The 24,869-nt window shown below is 55.9% G+C and overlaps 3 protein-coding genes across 5 annotated transcripts; 2 read left to right on the top strand and 1 right to left on the bottom strand.

Annotated features, from left to right (window-relative positions):
• The first annotated feature begins 1,462 nt into the window (after positions 1 to 1,462).
• LOC146765352 (Fc receptor-like A) lies at positions 1,463 to 3,895 on the top strand. The gene is made up of 6 exons (XM_085560429.1): positions 1,463 to 1,739; positions 2,708 to 3,010; positions 3,094 to 3,177; positions 3,551 to 3,572; positions 3,661 to 3,740; positions 3,825 to 3,895. Exons 1-6 carry the CDS (start codon positions 1,463 to 1,465, stop codon positions 3,893 to 3,895), a joined length of 837 nt encoding a protein of 278 aa, XP_085416555.1.
• Positions 3,896 to 13,503: 9,608 nt separating this feature from the next.
• On the top strand, positions 13,504 to 18,192 carry LOC146765351 (uncharacterized). Of its 3 annotated transcripts, none has more exons than XM_085560449.1 (2): positions 13,504 to 14,504; positions 15,977 to 18,192. In XM_085560449.1, the coding sequence occupies exon 2, from the start codon at positions 15,995 to 15,997 to the stop codon at positions 17,735 to 17,737; it is 1,743 nt and encodes a 580-aa protein (XP_085416575.1). In that variant the 5' UTR covers positions 13,504 to 14,504; positions 15,977 to 15,994; the 3' UTR covers positions 17,738 to 18,192. The 3 variants fall into 3 exon arrangements, with proteins under 3 accessions (XP_085416575.1, XP_085416573.1, XP_085416574.1); XM_085560447.1 differs by having other exon boundaries at positions 13,504 to 14,508; XM_085560448.1 differs by having other exon boundaries at positions 13,504 to 14,508; positions 15,974 to 18,192.
• On the bottom strand, positions 17,469 to 22,707 carry LOC146765350 (Fc receptor-like protein 4). Its single transcript, XM_085560455.1, has 9 exons — positions 21,876 to 22,707; positions 21,264 to 21,284; positions 20,945 to 21,175; positions 20,422 to 20,688; positions 19,531 to 19,818; positions 19,364 to 19,447; positions 18,967 to 18,988; positions 18,800 to 18,879; positions 17,469 to 18,712 (listed from the first exon to the last, which is right to left on the bottom strand). Exons 1-9 carry the CDS (start codon positions 22,087 to 22,089, stop codon positions 18,603 to 18,605), a joined length of 1,317 nt encoding a protein of 438 aa, XP_085416581.1. The 5' UTR covers positions 22,090 to 22,707; the 3' UTR covers positions 17,469 to 18,602.
• Positions 22,708 to 24,869: the final 2,162 nt, after the last annotated feature.

Here is a 24,869-nt window from a genome sequence, read left to right as displayed (position 1 = left end):
TGTGCCACCCAGACTTGTCCCCATCCTGTCCCCACCCTGCTCACAGCCTGTGCCCAGCTTGTGGCCACCCTGCCCACAGCATGGGCCACCTACACGTGGAGAAATGACGTGGCCTTGCTTCCTTCCCCTTCATCCGAAGAGCCGCCAGCCAGGGGAGCGGTGGCCACAGCAGCCAGGGACAGCCAGTCCACATGGCTGGGGACACCGGGATGGCCGGGAAGGTGGCACTGCTCCTGTGGGGTGAGTGCCCCAGGCATGGGCCTGACAGCCCAGAGATGGGCCCTGGTGAGGCAGAGACTGGTGGGGAGGGGGCACAGGGGGGCTGCGGGGTCCCCTGAGGTCCCCAAGGCCAGCAGTGCCAGTCCCTGTTGCCCACAGTGGAGCTTGGTGTGACTGGGGATGTTGGGTGGCTTTGGGGACAGGAAGAGGGGGCAGGAATTTGTGGATGGGGATGTGGGGACAGGAATGTGGGGACTGGCACCTTTGGGCTCAGGGAGCTCTGGGCACAGGGACAAGGGAACTGGGATGCAGGGACAGAAGGGGACAAGAAGGCTGAGGATGTGCATGTGGGGATGGGATCAGGAGCTGGTGGGGGTGACCTGGGCCAGCAAGGGGTGTGTCCATGGTGTCCCTGTGCATGGGGTGTCCACAGTGTCCCCATGTTCTGCCTCAGCCCAGGGTGGCCTCAGTGTCCCTGTTCCCAAGGCGTCCGTGCCACACGGATGTGGTGCAGGGGTGGCTGTGACACAGACATGTCCCCTGGCCTCTCAAAATCTTTTGGGTGGCATTCCTACACACTTTCTCACAATAATGGCTTTCTCATGGGACAGTTTGGGGATAGCCCCCATACAGCATGCTGCTGTGTCTCTGTCCCCACAGTGCCAAGTGCCACACCCACTCAGCCCTGTCCCTTCTCCCTTCCAGCCCAGACCCTTGGCCTCACTGGTGAGTCCTCAGGGGATGCCATATCCCCTCACCCCTCTGTCGCCAGCCATTTGTTGGCCCTGGCAGGCTGGTATCCCCTGTCACCCACAGGTGCCCAGACCACCCAGCTCCTCGTGGATCCCCCCTGGAGGCCGGCAGTGCTGTGGGACCGGGTGACACTGACCTGCCAGGGCTCGGGGACCACCGGTGCCACCACCTGGTACAAGGATGGGCAGCACTGGGGACAGCAGGGACGAGACCGAATCACTGTTACCGAGAGTGGCACCTACACGTGTGACAGACCTGGCAGTGGGCTCAGCCCCCCCGTGAGAGTCTTAGATGGTGAGGGGAGATCTTAAATTATCAGGGTGGCCCTTGATAGGTCTGGGTGGGCTCCACTCCATGGGTGGCCCCACACCCCTCGTGTGGCGAGAGCCTGTCCCCTGCACACAGGGACATCCCAGTGCATGCCAGTGCACCCAGATGTCTCTGGTGCCAGGGGGACCCACCTTGGATGTGTCTGGACCCCCGCAGTGTGATGGGACCCTCCTGTTCCACAGACTGGCTGGTGCTGCAGGTGCCAGCACAGGCACTGCTGGAAGGGGACACGCTGACACTGCGCTGCCGGGGCTGGCAGGACAATCCAGTCACTGAGGTCCGATTTTACCGTGATGTGCAGGATCTGGGGGCAGCCCTCAGGGGGACCGAGCTGTCCCTGTCCCCTCTGCAGCTGAACCACAGTGGAAGTTACCACTGTGAAGGCTTGGTGGGGTCATGGCTGAGAAGGTCAGCAGCAGTGACTGTGACAGTGCACGGTGAGCACCCCCACAGCTGGAACTCCATTATCCTGACACCCCCAATGCCACTTACCAGCAGACTCAGAGTTACCATCCTCACCTCTCCTCTCCTGCCCTGAGCTCTTCTTGTTGCTGGTGCTGACTCTCAGCTGCCAGCCCCTTGCAGCTCCCAGCCCCCTTCCTGCACGTGTTGTACCAGGATGGGCAGGTGGTGGGGGGCCTGCAGGGTTCCCTACAGCTGCTGGTGCCCGCCATGGGGGTTGCCTACTCAGGGAATTGCAGCTGCAAGGTGCGCTCCGAGGGGGGGCTGTGCAGAAGAGCAGCACCCATCTCGGCGTCACGGTGCGCAGTGAGTGCGGGGATGGGCACAGGGAGCCGCCACAGCCTCCCCGGGTCCCTGCCTGGGCACATCCACGTCCCCCAGACACCATTCTTGGGTCCCCCCACCTCTGCCCTCTGTTCCCTCACCCCTCTGTGTGGTGACCCCATCCCTGGCATCCCCAATACCACCCATCCCCCCTTGTCCCTATTTGCGGTGCAGAGGATCAGAAATGGGACATCACACCATGATCAATGTGATCAAGAGAAGCCAAATTTATTATACAGAAATCTGTATTTATAATATATTCTAATGTCCCCATCGCTCTAGCTAATACGTGATTGACCAATCCTAACTGTCCATGCATCTAAGATTAACTGCTAATTGGATCACCTAATTGTACACATGTATTGCTGTGGTCATCTGGCCCGCCCATCATTCTCTTTTATTCACTTTCTCAAACTTTGCTGACAGCTTGCTGGTTCTTGCTGACTCTTCTTCTGTCTTCAAGGATTCATTGTCCTTGGTCCTTGAACCGGTTACTTTGTTACTGGATTGTGAATCTGCTGAATGTGGCCATTGTCCTGCAAAAATTCCTCAACACCTATCCCCCCACACGGCCTGCCAGCCCCTCCCTGTGACCTCAGCTCTGTCTTTGTCCCCGCAGTGCCCGTGGCCAATGCCACCATCACCCCCGGTCCCCTGGGACACCAGGTACATGCAGGTGACCCCGTGACCCTGCACTGCTCGGTGCAGGTGGGCTCAGCCCCTGTCACCTTCACCTGGCTGCACAACGGGCAGGAGGTGGCCCAGGGTCCCCTCCTGGAGCTTGGGGATGTTGATGTGGGACACTCGGGCACCTACCAGTGCATGGCCACCAACCAGCTGGGACAGGACGGGCACCGCATGTTCCGGGCACTCAGCCCAGAGCTGACCCTGGAGGTGACACCGCAGGGACACAGGAACACAGGTGGGGTCACACGGGGTCACCAGGGAGTGCAGCACCCTTGGGGTGATGGGTGATCCTGATGTGTCCCCCTCTGTTTCTTGCAGTGGCTGCAGGGGTCGGTGGGGCCCTTTTGTTCCTGGTCCTGCTTGTGGGTGTCATTGTGGCCTGGCACCGGTGGCACCAAGTGGGTGGGTGACAATGGGGGATGGGGGCCCCAGGGAGCTGTAGAGGCCTCCAGACCTGGGGAGCAATAGGGCAGCACCAACAGCCCCAGAACTGTGATCTTGGCTGGGAGCCCTCTATGCTTTTGGGAGGTGCTGGAGGGTCCTGCAGGGATGTTTGGGCTTCTTTCAGGGGGCCTGGAGGTTTTTGGGGGGTGGCTGTCCCTACCAAGCCTTGGGTCCTTGAGGCTGAGTTCGTCAGGGGCACAGGGGATGTTCATGAATTCTGGTGGGCTTGAGGGTACTGAGAGGAATTGAGGTTTCCATGGGGGTTCAGGAATCCTGAGAGGGGTGAGGGACCTGGGACCCCACAGTCTCCTTTCTCCTCTTTCTTCTGCAGGTGCCAGGAAGCACCAGGAAAGGTGAGTGGGGGTCTCCAACCATGAATCCCCTTTTACCCCCACCCCACAACTCTCCATCCCTTCCCACACATCTCCTTTGTTCCCTCAGGGCCCCTCTGGATCCCCCAGCTCCCCCAGAGGAGGGGGAGGTGCTGTACACCCACATTGTTATCACCCAGAGGACAGGGGGTGAGTAAGGGGGGGCACACACACAGGGACACGTCACCCACGAGTGTCACCCCAACCAGATGCCACAGCCCATGTCTCTCGCAGCGTCCCCCCGTGCCACCACACTCCAGGATCCCCAGGTGACCTACGCGGAGCTGCGGAGACCACAGGGGTGACCTCAGGAACCCAGTGACAATGACAGGAATGTGATATGACATGGGAGGAAACTGGGGGCCACTGGGTATCCCCATACATGTGTACCCACACGTGAATGTGCTGCCACTAAAAACAGCCCCTCTCCCTCCCCGTGGAAGCACAAAGATCCCAAAGGGCAGAGAGAAGAACAATTTCCTGAAACAGCAATGAGAAAGAATAAAACCAACAGCAACAGCAACGAGGTTCAGAATCCAAAGGATCACAAAAGGAACAATTTCCAGGGAAAGCACTGACAAGGAACGAACCCTGGACATTTCCCCCAGCATGCTTCCTCCACCAGAGAAACCTGGCAGGGCCCTGGACCTTCCTTGCTCTGATGGCCAAAGCAGCCTTCAGGAGGCCCTGGATTCTCTTGTCCCCTGTCCCAAACCCCTCCTCTGCTGTGTTCCCCCACATAATGATGTCAGAAAGGCCCTGTGAATCTTCTAGAGCCTTCCATTTTTCCAGGAATGAGTCCATGACACAAGGTGAGGCTGAGGTTCCAGTCATTTCCAGGAGCTCTGGACACCCCTCCAGGTCAAGGAAAACTGTGTCCTGCTCCCTGCTGCTAAAGGCATGGTATCCTGCTTTAAGGATGTCTACCAAGGAAGGTGGCAACCTCCCTTGGAATGGAAAATATGACCCCCTTCCTTCCAAAGTATTGTAACTTTGGAAATTATGGGTCTTTCAGGCAAAGATATGGGAAAAGGAATAACAGTTCTTTACTGGGATATATTTGGCAAGAGAAACAAACAACAAGAATGGCAGCAGCAGCAAAGAGAACAACAAAGCCAGTCCCAGCCATCTCTTGGCCAAAGGCACTTTCCCTTTCCATGCAGTTTCGGGCACAGCCAGCAGGGGCGCTGCTGGCTCCCAGCCGGGCAGGGCAGGTGCGATGATTGCCCCGCGGCTGCAGGGGGCGCTGTGTCGCGAGTTTCAGCCGTCTCCCTGCGTGTGGTAATGGCGTACAGAGCCGGTGGAAATGGATGGAGAAAAGACTTCCTTTACAAACTCACTGAGGGAGACAACCCCAGTGCCCCTCTGACAGTAAAAGGAGCTGTAGGAGGAACCCTGGAGTAGCCAGCTGGGAATGCAGGGATGAGAAAAGTCCCAGAGTGGTAGATGAGATGTATCATAAACTCCACAGCTGTTGCATGAGCCGCAGGGCACCCCACCAGGGCAGGGGGTGTGGGGACTACCGTGTAGCAAAAAACCTTTGCTACAGTCTGGGACAGTGTTGGAGAAACTGCAGGGGCTGGGCAGCTGCAGCCTGGCTCCAAACAGACCAGGGAAAAGGCTCCCTGGGAGGGGAAAGTGCTTGGGTTTCTGGGGTGTGACAAACGACTGCTCACTTTTAAAATTTCAAAGGTTTACTATACTTTAACAAAAATTACAACAAAGGACTGAAAAAGGAAAAGCTATTCAGCACTAGCAGTCTCTGTGACTACCAGCTACATGCTCCTCTACAAAATGGATGCTTTTTCTTTTGTACCCTTAGCCCTGCCCAAAGTTTTGTCAGTCAACTCTTTTTCTGCCGTCTATTGGTGGAGATTATTTTCTTACATCTTGATTGGAGCTCACATGTTGTTGCGCTTGTCTTCCTGGAAACAAGCCAGCCTCCTCTAAATGTCTTGACTACTGTTGCCTTCAGGGGAAGGCAAGGCGACCTGGTTTCAAGGAACAGCACGGCAGCCCAGTCTCCCCTGGGCCACTCGGGCTAACAACACGCGCTGGACACCAATGTGGTGGACGGTCGAAAGCCTTTATTATCTTATCTCATGGGTTTAAGTAGTCCTGGGGGACTCTGCTACGTCAGGGGGGGTTGGTAGGGTCTCTAGGGTTAGTCAGGAGTGGAAAACTACTGGGTTAGGTGTGGTTACATTCTTTGGGGTAAATGGATAACATGTTGCAGGGTGAGAGGGGGAAGGGGTCTTTCTTTCCGTCACATCCCGAAATCTTCCGTTCGCCTGTCCCTATCTACTACATCTCCCCCCTCCTTTTCATAAGTAACATGAGGTAGTCGTAGATATAGGCACTGGAGTGAGGTACAAACTTGTAACTTGGTAAGGAAAAAAGGGTTTTTGGTAAACCTGAGTAATTCTCGCAAGGTGAGTTTCGAAGGCTTTTGCAGCTGACTGTGTTCGCAGTTTTTGGTTTACAGCATTTGTTGCTGGCCTACAAACAGAATGTTTGCCCGTTCTAGATGGGCCTGAACAAATGAGACTAGCTTGTTCAGCAGGCATGGTCCTATGGTAAAAGCTAAAAGCAGTATTGCCAGTGGACCTACCAGGGCAGAAATTAAAGTGGTGAGCCAAGGTGATTGATTGAACCAGGATTCGAACCAGCTCTGCTGGGTTTCCTTGTCTCTCTTTCTCTGAGCCAGTCTATCTCGGAGTTCTGCCATGGAGTCTTTAACGACTCCCGTATGATCTGCATAAAAGCAGCATTCCTCTTTCAAAGCTGCACACAGTCCTCCTTGTTGCATGAACAAGAGGTCCAGTCCTCGCCTATTCTGTAAAACTACTTCTGAAAGCAAAGAGACTGATTTTTCTAGATAGGAGATGGATTTCTCGATCCTCTGCAGGTCTTCATCGATGGTCATTTGCAGCTGAGAGAGTCCGTGCTGTTGGGTTGCGATGGCTGAGACACCTGTGGCTGTACCAGCTGCTCCCAGGCCGAGCAGCATTGCGATAGTTATACCCGTGATTATTTCTCTTTTGTGGAGTCTGTCAGGTTCTTCGAAAAGGTGGTACACTTCTTCATCTGAGTGGTACAGGACCCTAGGAACAATCAGAACTTGGACACAGAAGTCAATAGAGTCATTAAATTTGGCAAGGAACACACAAGGAATCACTCCGGATCGCTGGCAAACCCACATTCCAGATGCGGATGGGACTACCCACTTACTGGTTTTTCTGTTGGGCTTGACAACTTTAGTGCAGAAGTTGCCTTTCTGCTTTGCTAAAGTTGCATTGCCAAAACATTTGCCTTGTCCTGTGATTTGACTTAGGGTGATTCCTCTGCGGGGAGTGTCCTATCTGCACTGGTGGGGGGCACTGGCTGTGGAGTAACTGAAGAGGGTGTCTAAAGCAATGCCTTCGTAGAAAGGGGGTTTAACATCATAACAAAGCCAACAGGAGTTAGTTAGGTTCGGTTTGGTTTCATTTAGGGTTAGAAAGGTAGCTTCTAGTATATAAACACAGGGGTGTTCCACGGGCTGGTGGAGGGTTCTATGTGACCCTTTTGCAGCTCGAGGTTGACCAGTTCCAGCAAGGCTGCCATTCGAGGCTTTGACAGGGGCCACTGCTCGACCCATACGGGGTCTGGTGATTTTTAAGTCCGGGACGGCCCTCTCACTCTGTTCACTGGGGGGACTTCTTTGCATTGCCAGTGTCGGGGCCACAGTGCTTGGGGAAAAATCGAGCAGTCTGCTCCTGTGTCTGCCCAAAACTGAAGCCCTATGACATGGGGGTCCTGACTGCCATAAAGGCGGCACGTCCCCCACACCTTCGGTGGCTCCTTCCCTATTTTCATGGCCAGGGCCACCCAGGGGTCCCGTTCTGGGGCGTCCCCTGCTGACCGTGCGGCACAGGCGCTGCTTGCGGCGGTAGTGGGTACGAAGGTACCGCAGGCTGTGTTGCGAAATTCGCTGGTGAGGGTACGAAGCTGGCTGCCTCCTGTGGGGGTATGGGGTATAAGGGCGCCCCGCCCCACTGGGGGTTGGCATAGATGGGCTGCCTTGCATTCGCAGCGGGAGGAGGCTGGGTGCAGCCTGCACGCCCCCTCCCTCTCCCGTTTCCCTGGGGCCGGGACCTTCATTCCTTGGCTAGATGTCCTTTCCTCCCGCAGCTCCAACAGGCTCCTCTTGGGCGTGCTTGGGGTGGAGGCGCTGCGGCGGGCTGCCGTGCCGGCTGGGGACAGCTCACCGCGATGTGACCTGCCTCACCACACTTGAAACACGCCATGGCACTGGTCAGGGTGTGGACGGCTGCCTGAATGGGTGTCAGGTGTTCTTCCGTCACTACATGTCTGATCATGTCAGCCAGGCTGGCTCCGGCTGGCAGGGAACGTAAGATATCTTTGGTGACAGAGTTGCACTGCTGGCGCAAGCAGTCAGATACCACGGGGCCCTTTGCCTCTGCCGGCAGGGTAGAGGAGTCTATTGCTGCCTGCAGGCGATCTACGAACTGCGTGAAGCTTTCGCTCTCTGCCTGCCTCACGGTGGACCACGGCGACGGCTTGGCCACGACCCGGGAGGCTGCACGAATAGCCTCCCTAGCAGCCCGAGTGGTCGCCCTGACCTCCTCAGCCCGCATCTGCGTGGCTTGTTGCTGAGGCGTGATCACATCATCGTGCTTTCCCATAAGCCTGGATAAAGTCGATCTGTGTAGTGGCTGCCTCGCGCCAGGTGCTTGGGCTAATAGCTTTGTACAATTATCCTCTCATTCTTGTCTAAACACAATCATTCCCGCACCATCAAGTATCATGCGACCTATTCGCTCGATATCAAAGGGAAGCAGGTCGTCATTACTAAAAAGACCATCGATTAATGTGGAGACCATGGCCGAATTGATTCCTTTTTCTGCAATGGCTTTGACAATTGATTGTACACCTTTTGGGTTTACCGGGGCATATATCCTCTGCTGGTTCCCTTCCGGGCCGGTGATCCTCACTGGGAAGGCTTGTACGGCAGCTGCTGGGGACCATTCGGCACAGGCTATTTTTATTTCTCCCCAGTCGGTAAACTGGGCTGGTTCGTATTGTGGCTGCTTTTCGGTGCGGCTTAAAGCTTTACTTGGTTTTGTTTTAAATTGCATTGGCTCTATTCTCTTCGTCTCAGAGTCCCAGCCGGCTGCCGACAGCTCTTCCGAGCTGCCGGAGCTGCTGCTGGACTCCGAGTCGGAAGTTGAATGCCAGCGCACTTCCGGGGCTCGGTGCCGTTTTGTGCGGCTCCGACCCCGTTCCTCCCCCCGGGGGTGGCGCCGCTGCCGCCCCCCGGGCTCGCCCTGCCTCCTGCAGGGGTGGGTTTCTCCCTTATATGGTGGCGGCGTCAGGCGCGGCTGCCGATCGGCTCCGAGCCCTCTGCCGCTCTCCTCCTCTTTCTCCCGCACACGCGCATTAGCAAAACTCCGTGCCTCTGGGCTCTTCGCGCCGAGACTGCCCGCGCCCCACCCCTCCCCTTGGCTGCTGGCGCCATTTTCAAAGGGGTATGGAGGCGGCGTGGGCAGGATCCCCTCCCGAGCCGCGGCTCCCGCACCTCTGGCTTCCCCCGCCAGTCCCCGCCGACAGAGCTCTGCGCGCTGCTGCACCTCCGGTACCAGGTCACCGACCGGCGGTGGTGGGGCGGATGGGGAAGCCGCGGATTTTTGGGAGGTTTCCGCGGGGGGCCCCGGGCCCCAGCCCGGGGAGGGGGGGGACGCGCCGAGCCCCCCCGGATCCCCGCTCCCGGGCGGATCGTCCTCAGGGGCGGTTTGCGTTGCCGCTCCTACCCCTAGCTTGGGTGTAACCAATAAACACGTACGCGCTGCGCTCCACATCTCCTGCTCTTCTATTGCTTTGTGCAGGGCTTTCTCTACTTTTCCCCATGCCTTAAGGCATTTGCCGCTGCCTGAGGATTTCGTGTCCTCGGCCAGCGTGGCTGTGCATTTTTCCCATATCTCCGGATGCAAAACATCCACAGGGCGTTCAATTGCCCCACGCTCAAGCAGCCTTGCTATAGCAAGATAAAAGTCTTTGAGCTTACACTCAATTCCCCATTGCTTATGAACCTCACTTACGACCCTGGCGATGGCATCCATGATGATCGCGGGTCCTGGGACGTCTCCCTTGCCGAGAACACGGTCTTACCGGTCTGGCCGCTGCTCTTGTCCAGGCGACACCCGCTGCCCGAGCGAATTATTCCCGGGCTTCAGCACCAGTTATGTTGCCTTCAGGGGAAGGCAAGGCGACCTGGTTTCAAGGAACAGCACGGCAGCCCAGTCTCCCCTGGGCCACTCGGGCTAACAACACGCGCTGGACACCAATGTGGTGGACGGTCGAAAGCCTTTATTATCTTATCTCATGGGTTTAAATAGTCCTGGGGGACTCTGCTACGTCAGGGGGGGTTGGTAGGGTCTCTAGGGTTAGTCAGGAGTGGAAAACTACTGGGTTAGGTGTGGTTACATTCTTTGGGGTAAATGGATAACATGTTGCAGGGTGAGAGGGGGAAGGGGTCTTTCTTTCCGTCACATCCCGAAATCTTCCGTTCGCCTGTCCCTATCTACTACAGACTACCAAGGCTATTACAGGGTGGGGGGAAAGAGAACTATGGGATGACATATTACAATAACATTCTACATAATATCTATCTCTTAATTGTGAGAGCCAATTATTACATTACTTATCTAGAACACCAGGGACCCCCACAGACTGTGGAGGAATCCCCGGAGCCCCTCGTGCCCCTCCTTCCTCCCTGCAGCGCTGTTCCTCTCGCAGCCTCCCGCTCCTCTTGGCTGCTGCAATTCCATCTCTGCCTTCGCTTGGATTTGCCCTTCCCAGCAATCGGCAGCCCCAGCCCCTCCCCAGTTCCCCCGCCTATTTCAGGACTCCCCGCGAGTGCCAGGAGCTGTTGGTCCCGTTGCCATGGCACAACCAGTCCTGACACATCGTGACAGTGGCCTCAACACGCTGTCACAGCCGCTCGGGACACATTGCCACCCTCGGTCCCCACAGCCCAGCATAGTCCTGGCCCTTGCAGCAGGATGGCGGCTGTGACCCGGGGCAGTGACCCGAGGCCAGGACTCCGTTCCCCCAGTGCTGGGGGCTCCTCCCCAGGGTCCCCGGTCCACTCTGCCCTCCCCAGGGCCGGGTCTGGCCGAGGCTCTGCAGAAGATCCAGGGCTCAGATGTCACTCAGGGAGCTCCAGGTGTGAGGCTTTGGGTGCCGGGGGCACCGGGGGGTACTGTGCAGGGCTGTGGATGGGGGGTTTAGGAACCGGGACAGTGTGCAGAGGCACCAGGGGCAGTGGGTAGGGCTGGGCGGGGATGGGCTGAGTGGCTGGGGTGGGCCCAAAGGGACTCGGCAGCTGTGGGATTGGTGTCCATGGTGACGGGGCAGCACCACCAAAGATCCCCGAGCCCTTGGCCGGTGTCACCAAGAGGGGACAAAGAGGGAGCAGTAGCTTCTTCCCCTCTGCAGGGTCAGTGGTGAGAGAACCAGTCTGGAAATGCCCCAGTTGATCATTTTGTCCCTGTCCCCAAAGGACTGAGAGAGCTCCAAAAATCCTGCAAATCCCAGAATGATCTACTCAACAACCAGACTGGGATCCTGCTCCTTCCTGAGTTGACCAGACAGAGCTGAACAAACAAAACCCATTTCCTCTGCTTTAATCAAAAAGCTGCGTTTTGGGTCCAAGGCACCCAAGAGGGACAAGGGTTCTGGGTGCCCTGGCACTGGGGGAAGGAATAGGGAGCCCTTGGAGGTACAGGGAGCACTGGAATGGGGAGCTCTGTGCAGCCCCACATGGGAGTCCCCACTCAAGGCAAGCCCCTGGTGACGGTGGACACCCATGGGAGCTGGGGTGGGGGAACACACAGGGTTGCCCTTGGGCAGGGAGCTCCAGTGCCCCCATTGCCCCCAGTGTCACAGCACATTCCTACAATTGTCACTGGGGTCCCACTGTCACCCACTGTCACCAAGTAGCATCATGTTGGTCACCTGGGGGGTTATGGCAGAGGGGGGTCCCTGTCAGTGACACTGGTTGTGTGGACCTGGGTGGGGAGTGACAACATTGTCAATGGCAGTCCTGGGGTGGGCAGTCCTGAGGAAGGAGAGACTGAGGCAATGGGGGTCCCAAGGATGGGTTGCTAGGAGAATAGGTGTTCCCCAAACCCTCCAGGAGCTCCCAGTGCCACTCCATGGTTCCTCAATGACCACCCAGGGATGGCCCTGAAGCCCAACCAAGACCCTCCAAATTCCCCCCAGATTCCCCAGCACCCCCAGCTGAGGTCACTGCGGGCTCAGTTTCCCCCAGCTCAGGGGCCCTGGGTGCTGCCAATCTCTGCCCTCATTCTGGGGCCATCCCCTCACTCCAGGACCCTCATCCCCTCCATTGTTACCCACCCCAGTGATGCCAGCAGCGACAGCCCCTGATGACAGCCAGGAGCAGGAGCAGGAACAGGAGGGTCCTGCTGACATTCACAGCCACTGCTGGGGACAGAGGGGGACACACCAGGGTCATCCTGAACCTCAGGGATCCTGAGCAGCCCAGTGACCCTGTGTACCAGGTTGAGCCAGGTGTGACCTCCAGGACCAGCTCTGGGCTGGGTGCCCAGTGCCCGTCCTGTCCCAGCTGGTTGGTGGCCATGCACTGATAAGTGCCTGAATGTCCCACATCCATGTCCCCAAACTCCAGGAGGGGACCCCAGGCAACCTCCTGCCCGTTGTGCATCCAAGTGAAGGTGACAGGGGCTGAGCTCACCTGCACCAAGCAGCACAGGGTCATGGGGTCACCTGCGCGCACCTGGTGTGCCAGGGGACAGGGGGTGATGGTGGCATTGGCTGCAGGCACTGCGGGGACACAGACAGGGCTGAGGTCACAGGGAGGGGCTGGCAGCCGGTGTGGGGGGATAGGGACGTGGGTATGGGTGGGATTGGGGATGTCGGGGATGGGTTCAAAACACAAAGGGTCATGGTGACAAGGGGAGTGATGGAAGGAACTGTGAAATGTGTCTGAGACACATGGAGGTGCACAGGCAGGGGCCCTGCTGGCTGCAGCCATAACTGCACAACAGATGAACAAAGAGACCGGAGTGGGAGAGAAAGTTCTGGCTTTGTGTTCTTTGTTCTGTTCTGGTTTATAAATTTCCCAGTAAAGAGCTATTATTATTTTTCTGCACTTTTGCATTGAAACCTCATCAGTTTTGAATTTAAAAATATTTTAGAGATGGGTCTTCTTATTCCAGCAAGGTTTCTACTTTCCTTGGCAGACATATCTCTTCTAAACCAAAAGGCATGATTACTCTGGGTTTTCAGCATGGGCAGGACTGACACCCCAAGAGGAGACAGTGTCAGGGACTTGGCCACCTCATGCTCTGCCTTTTAAGCCCATTGGGCCACCAAGGGCCCTCTCCCCAGCTGGCACTTCTTGTCACCTGGCCACTCATGAGCTGGGTTTGGCAGAGTGTCACAGTCCCCAGTGCCCAATGGCTGACAGACTGATGGACAGATAGGGCCCTGTCTCACCAAAGCAAGGCCTGATACACCTCTGCCACAGACAGGTGTTCCAAAATGTCTCCAGACACCAAACCTTTCCTGTCTCTGACACCCCACCCTGTGTCATGGCCTGATCCTGACTGCCCTGGGAAAGGGGGAGGCTGCGGAACCCCCACAGAGCCTTTGTGACATCCCTGGGTGGGGAACACTGCAGAGGGGTCAATTGCCACAGGGAAGAAGATAATCCAGGGCCTCCTGAAGGCTGCTTTGGCATCAGAGCAAGGAAGATCCAGGGCCCTGACAGGTTCCTCGGGAGGAAATGTGATGGGAGGCAGCATCTGTGGTTTGTTCCCTTTTGGGACTTTCCCTGGAAATTCTTACTTTTTATCCTTTTGAATTCTGAATCATGGTATGTTGCAGTCATGCTGGCATGGTAGCATGGAGGATTGTTTTAGAAAGGCCTTGGGAATGGTAAACTGAGGAAAAGGATACATTCATGTATGCCCCATTGTTTTAGAAAGGCTTTGGGAATGAGAAACTGAGGGAAAAGATACATTTATGTATGCTCCACTGTTTCGGGAAAGTCCCGCTTCAGCATTCCTCTGTAGACCCCCTTCTCCCCACCCCTGAGCAGTTCCCATTGGACCTGGCCCCTGGGGTGGTTCTGATGTGCCTTAGTTGAACACTGTCTCTATTGTTTAAGACCTTATCTCTTAATTTTGCTGTATAAAACTGTATCTGGGCAATAGCCCAGGGCCTTTGGTCACTGCAATGCTTCAGGCAATACAATCTCTCTGGACAAGCATACCATTGGTCTCTCTTGGTCTCTTTATCTCGAACCCTTGCGGCGACTGAGGCAGCGCCGCAGCTCGGACCGTGCTAACCCACACGCTGCCTGGTAAGCCCAGGGCAGCGGGACCGCGGAAAACCCCGGCCCCGGAGGGGACAGCTAGCCGGAGGGTCCCGGGGGGCCGGGGAGGGACGGGGGACAGCGGCGAGTAACCCCCGAGAGCAAAGTGGCGGTCGAAAGAGAAGCAACAAGTGGCGCACCAACGTTGGGCTTTGCACTGGTCTGAGCAAGCGTTCCCCAGCCGTCGTGGACAGTGCACTGGCTAGGAGCTTTTCCAGACACTTTGCAGTGTCACCGCGAGCTGCAGAGCGGAGAGCGGTGTGAATAAATCGCTACGCAGGCTGTCGGCTCCGCGGGGAGAAGCTCTGGGATCACGCTGGTGGTGTGAGGCACTTGCCTCTCCACACAGCCCAGCGGGACTGTTGCCGTGGAGACAGACGCCGATTTCTGTCCGGCGAGGTCGTCACGGGTCGGACGGCACCTCTCCACACCCGGGAGACCGCCCGGGGTTCGGGAACCGTTGCTGCAGTGGTGTCTAAAGGACGGCGGTGGGTGAGTCTCAGTACTGGGGGGCAGGGGCCCGGCCAGGAGACATCGGCTCCTGTGTGCCCGTGGGGGGACACGCCAGCGCGCAGGCGTGACGGGAGTCTCCGTCGTAGCTTTAGAACTTTGGGTTTGCTGCAGTAATTGGTTGAGATTTGCTGTGAAGCCAGCCATGGGTGTTAGGCTGACTACACAGCAGAAAGAGATTTATAAACAAGTTCAGGAGCCCCTGCTGAGTGCAGGTGTCAAATTTCCTAAGAGCCTTGTAAAAGAGTTTGTCAGATGGTTATCAGTAAGTATTCCGGAGATAACAGAGCAAGTAGTGAGAGAAAGACGATTTTGGAAGCGTGTTGGTGCAGTGCTGAGTGAAAGGACAAAGGCAGGAGATCCCTCAGTGAAAGAAGGTTTTATGAGAATGTTTTTGGTCGTTTACGATGTTGTGAAAGAGAGTGCGGACACTCAGGGCGCCCAGGGAGCAGAAAAGCGCCCTGTCGCGTCCCCGGTGCCCCCCCGCACCCCCTGCGGTGAGAAAACTAACTGTGCAGATGTAGATTTAGTTTCTAACCCTTCTCCGCCTCCTGCTTTCGCTCCCGCAGCTGAAAATCCATGCTTTGCACCCCCCATCTCCCCCGTGCAGCCCCCACAAGATGGAGGCGGCCACGCGGTTTTCCCTTCTCTATCCCCGCATTCCCTGCTCCCTGTGCCAGCCCAGAACATGCCCCCAGCCCTCGCATTCCCCCCTCCGCCTGTCCCTGACCCCAACCCCTCCTCCCTTGCGGCGGTTCAGCCCACATTCCAGCCCCCGGTCCAGCCCTCAGCTCCTCCTCTCGCAGTTCCATCACCACCCCCTACCCCTGTCCCAGCCCCGCTCCACGCAGCCCCGCCGGCTGCGGCCACTCCCTCACAAGCCGGCCTTCTTCCCCCTCCCTCTCCCGGTTTCCCTGGCAACGGCAGCGCCCAGGCTGTCAGCCGGGAAGTGCTCAGAGAGACCGAGCCTGCGTTCTTAGCCCCTGTGATTTATAATGCCAGGGGACAGAACGCCAAATGGGAGCCCCTTTCGTATGATAGTATTAGGGAACTTTGCAAAACGAAGCGTGAGTTTGGGGAAAGAAGTGAATTTTTTAAGAGCATTTTGAAAGCTACGCTATGCTCCAAGACATTTGTCCCCGCTGATTTGAAACGTCTTTTCAGTTGCTTGCTCCCTCAGTCTGAGTTTAGATTGTGGGAAAGAACGTGGAAAAGACTTGCAGCAGATCTCCTCCCAGAGATTCTGCAAAGTCCAAGCCTTTCCACAGATATAGAGGATGAGGAAATCACTTTAGAACATCTAGTGGGTGAGGGTGATTGGAGCCAAGCTGAAAAGCAAGCAGCAGGCATTCCCAAAGCAGTGTTAGACCTGTCCAGGGATGCAGCAGAACGTGCATTTTTTAATATGCCTTCTAAAGACCCTATTGTCTCATATACCACTTTAAAGCAGTCTGTTTCAGAACCATTCATGGATTTTGTGGATCGAGTGCGAGCCTCTGTGGAAAAAAGGGTGCAAAATCCAGAGCTCCAAGACCAACTTATATTAGAACTGGTCACCACAAATGCAAATGAAGTCTGTCAGCGAATCATCCTATCCCTTCCATCATCGCCTCCCCCCACACTCGATCAGCTCATCGAGGAGTGCACCAGGAAAGCTATGCTGATGACAGAGGACTCAGTGATAAAACCACAGGAAAGGGTGTTTGCTTCAGCAGCAGCAACCCCGAGGACTCCAGGGTCCGAAGGGCCTCCTCGACAAGGGGGGAAAGTGGGAGGGGGGAGAATCATTTTCCTTTATACTGGCAGAGCAAATTGTATCTTTTTCAGAGTTAGTTCACTTTGTTGTATGATTTTATCTCTCTTTCAGACTAGCAGAATGTCAATTTCCACATTCCTGCTCATCGTTTGGTTCCAGGGAATGGTCATCTACCCTTCCACGGTGGATGCATGGATTGTTCCACAGCCCAAGAAAAATGTGTGGGTCACGCTAGCCCAAGCCTTGCAACAGGATCATATGTGTTTGTCCACTGCCTCAGCAGAAAATCCGATGTCCACATGTTTAATAGGGTTTCCAAGTAAGGGGGATGAGTTTCCAATTGGTCTGGTCCGTTTGCAAAAGCAGGTGAACGAAAATAAAATACCTAAAGGTGCAGGACAAGTTGAAGCACAAGTGCGAAATCCCCTCATTTTGTGGCAAGGGTGGGTTTCACATTTGCCCACTGCTGAGGGGGAGCCCCAGGAATTAGAACTCCTAGGCTCTGCAAAAGCTGAATTTTGCATTCAATTTGATTTTTCCCCAACCAAAGAAGTAAAATTATATGAGCATGTCAAACAGTACAAAGTAGAATTCAGAGCAGGTCAATGGTGCACAGCTGTCTACAAGCTGAAATTTGCATCCACCACTGATTTCCGTCCACGCAAGCTGGACAAGGGAATGTTTCTTATCTGTGGGGACAGAGCATACCCAGGAATCCCATCTCGTCTTATTGGAGGTCCATGTACTTTTGGGCATCTGACCCTTGCTTCCCCCAACATGACCCAAATTCCAATTGGGCAAGCAAAAAGTGGGAAAAAAATTACTAAGCGGAGTGCAAGCCAATTTGATGAACATTGTGATGCAGAAATTTATCATTGGGCAAAATCCAAAAGAGTTGCTGTCTCTGTGTTTTTACCATGGGTTGCAGCAGCCAAAGCATTGAGTGAATTAGGTAATCTAGAATGCTGGGTGACCAAGCAGGCAAATTTAACATCAGCAGCCCTGAGTGACCTCCTAGAAGATGAGGAAATAACCAGAAAGGCTACCCTCCAAAATAGGGCAGCTATTGATTTCCTGCTGTTGGCACATGGTCATGGATGTAAAGAATTTGATGGGTTGTGTTGTTTTGATCTGTCATCTAAAGGACAGAGTGTCCACTCGTCCATTCAGGAAATGAGAAGCCTCATTGGGAATGTGAAGCAAGAAAATGAGGATTGGTTTAAAAATCTGTTCAAAGACTGGGACCTTTCTGGGTGGGCAGTGTCTCTTTTAAAAGACATCTTTTACTTTCTAGTTGCATTGTTTTTAGTTCTGTTAGCATTTGGAATTCTGAAGCGGATCGTCTCCAAGGTCATCACCTCGAAGCCGAAGGCTTCTGCGCCGGTTTTCATCGCTGCTGCCGCCACGGAAAGCGATTGGTGGGAAGACGACAAGCAGAAAGACACTGCAGTTTAAAAGCCACAGTTTACCTTCTCCCAAAGCATCGTTCATCTTAGTAATTGAAAAGCGGGGAATTGTTGCAGTCATGCTGGCATGGTAGCATGGAGGATTGTTTTAGAAAGGCCTTGGGAATGGTAAACTGAGGAAAAGGATACATTCATGTATGCCCCATTGTTTTAGAAAGGCTTTGGGAATGAGAAACTGAGGGAAAAGATACATTTATGTATGCTCCACTGTTTCGGGAAAGTCCCGCTTCAGCATTCCTCTGTAGACCCCCTTCTCCCCACCCCTGAGCAGTTCCCATTGGACCTGGCCCCTGGGGTGGTTCTGATGTGCCTTAGTTGAACACTGTCTCTATTGTTTAAGACCTTATCTCTTAATTTTGCTGTATAAAACTGTATCTGGGCAATAGCCCAGGGCCTTTGGTCACTGCAATGCTTCAGGCAATACAATCTCTCTGGACAAGCATACCATTGGTCTCTCTTGGTCTCTTTATCTCGAACCCTTGCGGCGACTGAGGCAGCGCCGCAGCTCGGACCGTGCTAACCCACACGCTGCCTGGTAAGCCCAGGGCAGCGGGACCGCGGAAAACCCCGGCCCCGGAGGGGACAGCTAGCCGGAGGGTCCCGGGGGGCCGGGGAGGGACGGGGGACAGCGGCGAGTAACCCCCGAGAGCAAAGTGGCGGTCGAAAGAGAAGCAACAATGGTACTGTTGCTTTTGGTTTTGTTCTCTCTTATTATTTCAGGAAATTGTTCTTCTCTCAGCCCTTTAAGATCTTTGTGCTTCTATGGAGAGGAGGAGAAGCAGTTTTTAGAGGTAGCACACACATGTGTGGGTGCCCATGGGTGGGGACCCCCAGTGCCCCCAATTCCCCTGGTATCACAACATAATCTCGTTGATGTCACTGGTCTCCCATGGTTGGCCGTGGGGTCCCGGCAGCACCGTGTAGGTCACCTGGGGTTCTTGGGGAATGGTGATGCAAGAGGGCCCTGTGAGAGACACAGGTTGTGGGGACCAAGGTGGAGGATGACACCATTGGGTGACATGTCACTGTCCCCCCCCACCACTGTTCTCACGCTGTGACTGTTTGGTGCTCACAACATGGGTGTACAGAATTTCTCCCTCCTCTGGAGTGGCCAGGGGCTCCGGGGAGGGCCTGTGGGGATAAAGAGATGTGTGGGAGGGAATGGAGAGCTGTGGGGTGGGGGTAAAAGGGGACTCATGGCTGGAGACACTCACTCACCTTTCCTGGTGCTTCCTGGCAGCTGCACAGGAAACAGGGGAGGGGTGACTGTGGGGTCCCTGGGGTCCTGACCCCTCTCAGGACTCCTGAACCCCCACTGGACCCTCAATTTCCCACTGGACTCCAAAGCATCCCTGGAGCCTCTCCAGTGTCCCTGACCAACTCATCTTCAAGAACCCAAAGCCTGGCAGGGACAGAGACCCCCCCACCTCTACCCCTACCAAATTCCTCCAGGGCCCCTGAAAGAACCCCCAACTTGCCTGCAGGATCCTCCAGCACTTCCCAAAAGCCTGTAGGATTCTCAGCCAAGGTCACAGTTCTGGGTGCCACCCTATTGTTCCCCAATTCTGGGGGCCTCTACTGTCCATGGGACCCCCGTTTCCCCATTGTCTCTCACCCACTCGTTGCCACCAGTGCCAGGCCACAATGACACCCGCAAGCAGGACCAGGAACAAAAGGGCCCAACCAATCCCTGCAACCACTGCAAGAAACAGAGTGGGACACATCAGGGTCACCCATCACTGCAGGGGGGCTGCACTCCCTGGTGACCCTGTGTGACCTCACCGGTGTCCATGTGTCCCTGTGATGTCACAGTCAGGACTAGCTCTGGGCTGAGTGTCTGGTGCCTGTCCAGCTGGTTGGTGGCCATGCACTGGTAGGTGCCTGAATGTCCCACATCGACGTTCCCAAGCTCCAGGAGGGGACCCTGGGCCACCTTCTGCCCATTGTGCAGCCAGGTGAAGGTGACAGGGGCTGAGCCCACCTGCACCGAGCAGCGCAGGGTCACGGGGTCACCTGCACGCACCTGGTGTGCCAGGGGACTGAGGGTGATGGTGGCATTGGCCACGGGCACTGCAGGGACACAGACAGGGCTGAAGTCACAGGGAGGGGCTGGCAGCCAGTGTGGGGGGATAAGGACGTGGGTATGGGTGGGATGTCAGGAATGGGGTCACTACATAAAAGGGTGAGTGGGGACACAGGGCAGAAGTGGGGGGACCCAAGAAATGTGTCTGGGGGACAAGGAGGTGCCCAGGGAGGAATCCAGTGAGTCCGTGGGGGCTCCCCGTACCCACCCCCGCACTCACTGCACACCACGACACAAAGCCAGGCACTGCTCTTTCGCACAGCCCCTCCTTCAGAGCACACCTTGCAGCTGTAATTCCCCGAGTGGGAGACCCACAGTGGGAACCAGCAGCAGTGGGGACCCCTGCAGACCCCACACCACCCGCCTGTCCTGGTAAAACACATGCAGGAGGGGGGCTCGGGGACGCAGGGGGCTGGGGGTGCTGAGGCAGCTGAGAGTCAGGAGGGACCCCTCAGTGGCCTTGGGGGAACCTTCCTGCATCGGCACAGGAAAGGGCTCATGGCAGGAAATGTGGGCCTGTGGGGCTGGTGACCCCCAGTGCCTGGGGAAGAGCTGTGGGGCTGTTGGGGTGGCAGCTGTGGGGTGCTCACCGTGCACTGTTACTGTAACCGGTGCCGAAACCTCCCATCCCTGTGCTACCCCAGAATTCACCCAGCCCTTGCAGCGGTAGCGGCCGCTGTGGTGCAGCTGCAGACGGGACAGGAACAGCTCGGTCCCATTTTGGAACTCCACCAATTCCTTCTCCTCGTGGTAGAAGAATACTGAGCTGACCGGGTTGTCCTGCCTGTACCGGCAGCGCAATGTCACCGTGTCTCCCTCCAGCAGCATCCGCATTGGCACCTGCAGCACCAGCTGGTCTGGGAGGCAGAGGGGTGCCGTCTCATCACAGAGCTCTGGAGGTTCCTGATGTCACTGGAACCCCTCTATTTGTCACACCTAGGGCACAAGAGGTCCCAACACGGGGGTCCCCCCACAATGGGATGCTCTGGGATGTCCCCATATGCAACAGATAGGCTCTGGTCAGACCAAGAAGGTCACCCACGGAGTAGAGCCCATGCAGAGCACCAGGGGTCCTCACAGGTGCCAGGTCGGGAACACCCAAACTCCCCTCACCATCTAAGACTTTCACATGGCGGCTGTGCCCACTGCCGGGTCTGTCACACGTGTAGTTGCCACTCTCGGTGACAGTGACGTGAATGCGTCCCTGATGTCCCCAGTGCTGCCCATCCTTGTACCAGGTGGTGGCATTGGCGGTCCCCGAGCCCTGGCAGGTCAGTGTCACCCGGTCCCACAGCACTGCCGGCCTCCAGGGGGGCTCTACGAGGAGCTGGGTGGTCTGGGCACCTGTGAGTGACAGGGGACACCAGCCTGCCAGGGCCACCAAGGGGCTGGGGACAGTGGGGTGGGGACATGTCATCCCGTGAGGACTCACCAGTGAGGCCGAGGGTCTGGGCTGGAAGGGAGAAAGGACAGGGCTGGGTGGATGTGGCCCTGCAGGGACAGCACCATATGGGGGCATGTGGTGTGGGGGCTGTCCCCAAATTGTCCCAATGGGAACAGTGGTAGAGCATGGAGGTCTTGAGGACAGGGATACCTTGGTCACCCTTGGCTGAGGCAGGACATGGGGACACTGTGGACACACCATGTTCGCACAGGTCACCTCCACCAGCCCTACAGCACCTGTCTGCACAGCCACATCCCCATGGCCCTATGCCCATGATCCCACTCTGGTGGCACCTGTCCCCATGGCCCATCCTCATGGCATGTGGCCCTTGTCCCTGTCCCTGCATCCGTATTCTCCTGTCCCTCTCCCCACAGCTGCCCTAGCTCCAAGGTTCCTTCTGCCACATCCCTGTCCCAACATCACTATCCCTCTGTTCCTCTGCCCACAGCCACCCCACAACTCTGGTCACCCTGGGGTCTTTGCCCTGCTGGCCTTGGGGATCTCAGGGGACCCCGCAGCCCCCCTGTGCCCCCTCCCCACTGGTCTCCGCCTCACCAGGGCCCATCCGTGGGCTGTCAGGCCCATGCCTGGGGCACTCACCCCACAGGAGCAGTGCCACCTTCCTGGCCATCCCGGTGTCCCCAGCCATGTGGACTGGCTGTCCCTGGCTGCTGTGGCCACCGCTCCCCTGGCTGGCGGCTCTTCGGATGAAGGGGAAGGAAGCGAGGTCACATCTCGTCCTCACGTGTAGGTGGCCCTTGGTGGGGGCAGGGTGGGGACAGGATGGGGGCAGGGTGGGGACCTTGTGGGACATGGGGGTGATGGTGGGACATGGTGTGGACAAATGTTGCCAGAATTTGGAGACTGAGGCAGTGTAGGGAGCAAAGGATGGGTGTCCAGGGGAATGGAATGCCCAGGGATGGGATCCCAGGGTAATGGGGGTCCCAAGGTTTGGATGGACTCTGACTTGGGGGTGAGTGTACCAGAACTACGTGGCCTCCAGGTATCTATGACCATGGAATGGGGGTAAAAGGGATCGGGGTGCCAAGGGAAAGGGGGGCCCTGTGAGAATGGGGGTCCTGGGAGAATCAATGTCCCCAAGGGAAGGGGGGATCGCAGGGGCTGGAATTGCCAGGATGGGGGTCCTTGTGAATGGAGATCCTGCGGAATTGCAGTCCTGGGATTAGGGCCGCAGGGAAGGGGGGACAAAAGAATGGGGATGCCATGGTTGAGGTCACAGGGGAATGGGGGTGCCAGGGATGGGCAATGGCTGAGTGGGCACAGGGTCACAGCTCCTTCATGGGATTTGGGGTGATCCAGGGCCCAGCACACACCCCCTGGGGTGCTCATTTCCTGGGCAGGCATCACCTGGGGGTCCTAGGTAAATCTGCCCTTGACTTTTTCCTCTCTTTCTCTTTCTTCCTTATTTTCCTCACTTTTGTGCCATGTCCCTTCACCACTGGTTCCCAGCTCAGCAAACCTGGGGAGTACCTAAGCAGGGAATGGGTTGGGGGGAGTGGAAAAATGGGGTGTGGGGGGTGCAGGGAAGGGTGAAGAGTCTGTTGGGGATGGGGGTGTACAGCTGTGCCCCCTAAACACTTTCACTCTCATGCAGCAGAAGGAAGTTTATTGGGTTTTGGAAGAAATTCTGTTCCAGGCTTCTCCATTCCTGCTCATCATGCAGGATTTGAACCAGAAAGAGCAGCTCGGAAATGGAGCCCCATGCAGGAAGGAGCCCCAAACTCCTGCTCCTTGAAGCCAGTGGCCATCCAAGGCTGGAGCCTAGCCATGGCCCAGCCCCACTGCACAGGGGTGGCCACTGGCCAGCCCTGCTCTGGCCAGCCCCAGGTGGCAGCCAGGACCTGAGGGTCCCCCCAGGCCCCTTGGCTTTGATTCTGGCAGCTTTAGAGCTGCTGCAGAGGTGAGAATTCTGTGGGGGAAATGGCTTGGCTGTGGTTTGGTCAGCCCTGCAAGAAGCACAAAACTCAAAGGGAGCCCAAGCAGTGGCTCTGCGAGGGCCTTTGATGGTTTTCAGGGCAGGGCTGTTTGGAAACTCCCCTGCAGGGACAGCTGAGAGGGGGAACCAGTCCAGAAATGCAGCAAATTATCATTTTGTCCCTTGCAGCAAGGTGCTGAGAGATCTCCAGAACTACTAAAAGTCCCACAACAATCTGCTTGGCAGCCTGGTCTGGACCCTCTCTCTTGAGCAATAGCTGCAGCCTTCTGGAACATCCCAGAAGGAATGTTTGGGTTCTGGATGTAGACACCAGAAGAGGGAAAATGGGGGAACAGGAGAGGCACACGAGGGCCTGGGGAAAAGGGGTGTCACAGCAAGAGCAGGGAGTGCCCAGGCAGGCGAAATTCAGGGCATGCTGGGGTGGATTTACCAGGGAATCAGAACCTGAGGCACACACAGGCATTTCCACAGATTCCTGGGCACTGTTCCAAGGATGGACAGAGCTTCTCCCCATACCCCATGGGAAGTAAATCAAGTTTCAGGGTAAGAATTATATAAATGGTGAGAATTCCTAAATATGGCCCCACAAAAGCTTCCTTATGAGCTGGGTTGCTGTCCAGCAGGCAGGGAACAATCCCATGGAGCTGTTGGACACAGTGACAGCCAGTCCACATGGCTGGGGACACCGGGATGGCTGGGAAGGTGGCACTGATCCCCTATGGGGTGAGTGCCCAGGGCAGGGGCCTGATAGCCCAGGGATGGGCCCCGGTGAAGCAGAGACTGGTGGGGAGGGGGCACAGGGGGACTGTGGGGTCCCCTGAGGTCCCCAAGGCCAGCAGTGCCAGTGCATGAGGTGGCCGATATTCGATATTATAAATGCAAGTGAACCCAGTGGGAAGAAATGATGATGTCTGACACCAGTTCAGAAGGCTGAATGATTTCTTTATTGTAACTGTACTATACTACATATATAAATATATAAAAATATAAATATAAACTATACTATAATATAAAAATATATTATTTATATTTATATTATTTATATTATTTATATTTATAAAAATATAAATATAAGCTATACTAAAATATAAACTTTAAATATATAAATATATACTTTAAATATACTATTTAAAAGAGGTACTAAAGATTGGCCATCAGGCTCAAACAATCCTCACCCAGAATCCAATCAAGCAATGACCCCAGGTAAACAATTCTCCAAACACATTCCACATAGGAAAACAAGGATCAGAAATAGAAGTTGTTTGCTCTTTCTTTCCTCTGTGCTCCTCTATGAAAAAAATCCTGGAAAGAGAAGAATGTGCCTGCGACAGACTGGGGTCATGGGGTGGCCATAGGGACATGAAGGGGGTATGGGACTATAGAGACAGGAATGTGGGGAGAGGCATCCTGGAGCCGGGATAGTTGTGGGGACAAGGGGCGGGACACAGGGATGCAGGTACAGGGAGAAGGGGACAAGCACCATGTGGATGGGCCATGGGAACAGGGGCCGTGGGGCTGGTGGAGGTGTCCTATGGCAGCTTGGCATCTCCATGCCTGAGCATGGGTTGGCTGTGGTTTCCTGTTCTTGAGACATCTGTGCCATACCAATGTCCCCATGGAGACCGTCCGGGGACAAC

Source organism: Lonchura striata, chromosome 25 (genome assembly GCF_050655825.1).
Source record: "Lonchura striata isolate lonStrDom1 chromosome 25, ASM5065582v1, whole genome shotgun sequence".
Lineage (NCBI taxonomy): Eukaryota > Metazoa > Chordata > Aves > Passeriformes > Estrildidae > Lonchura > Lonchura striata.
This window is presented reverse-complemented; position numbering and strand designations above follow the sequence as displayed.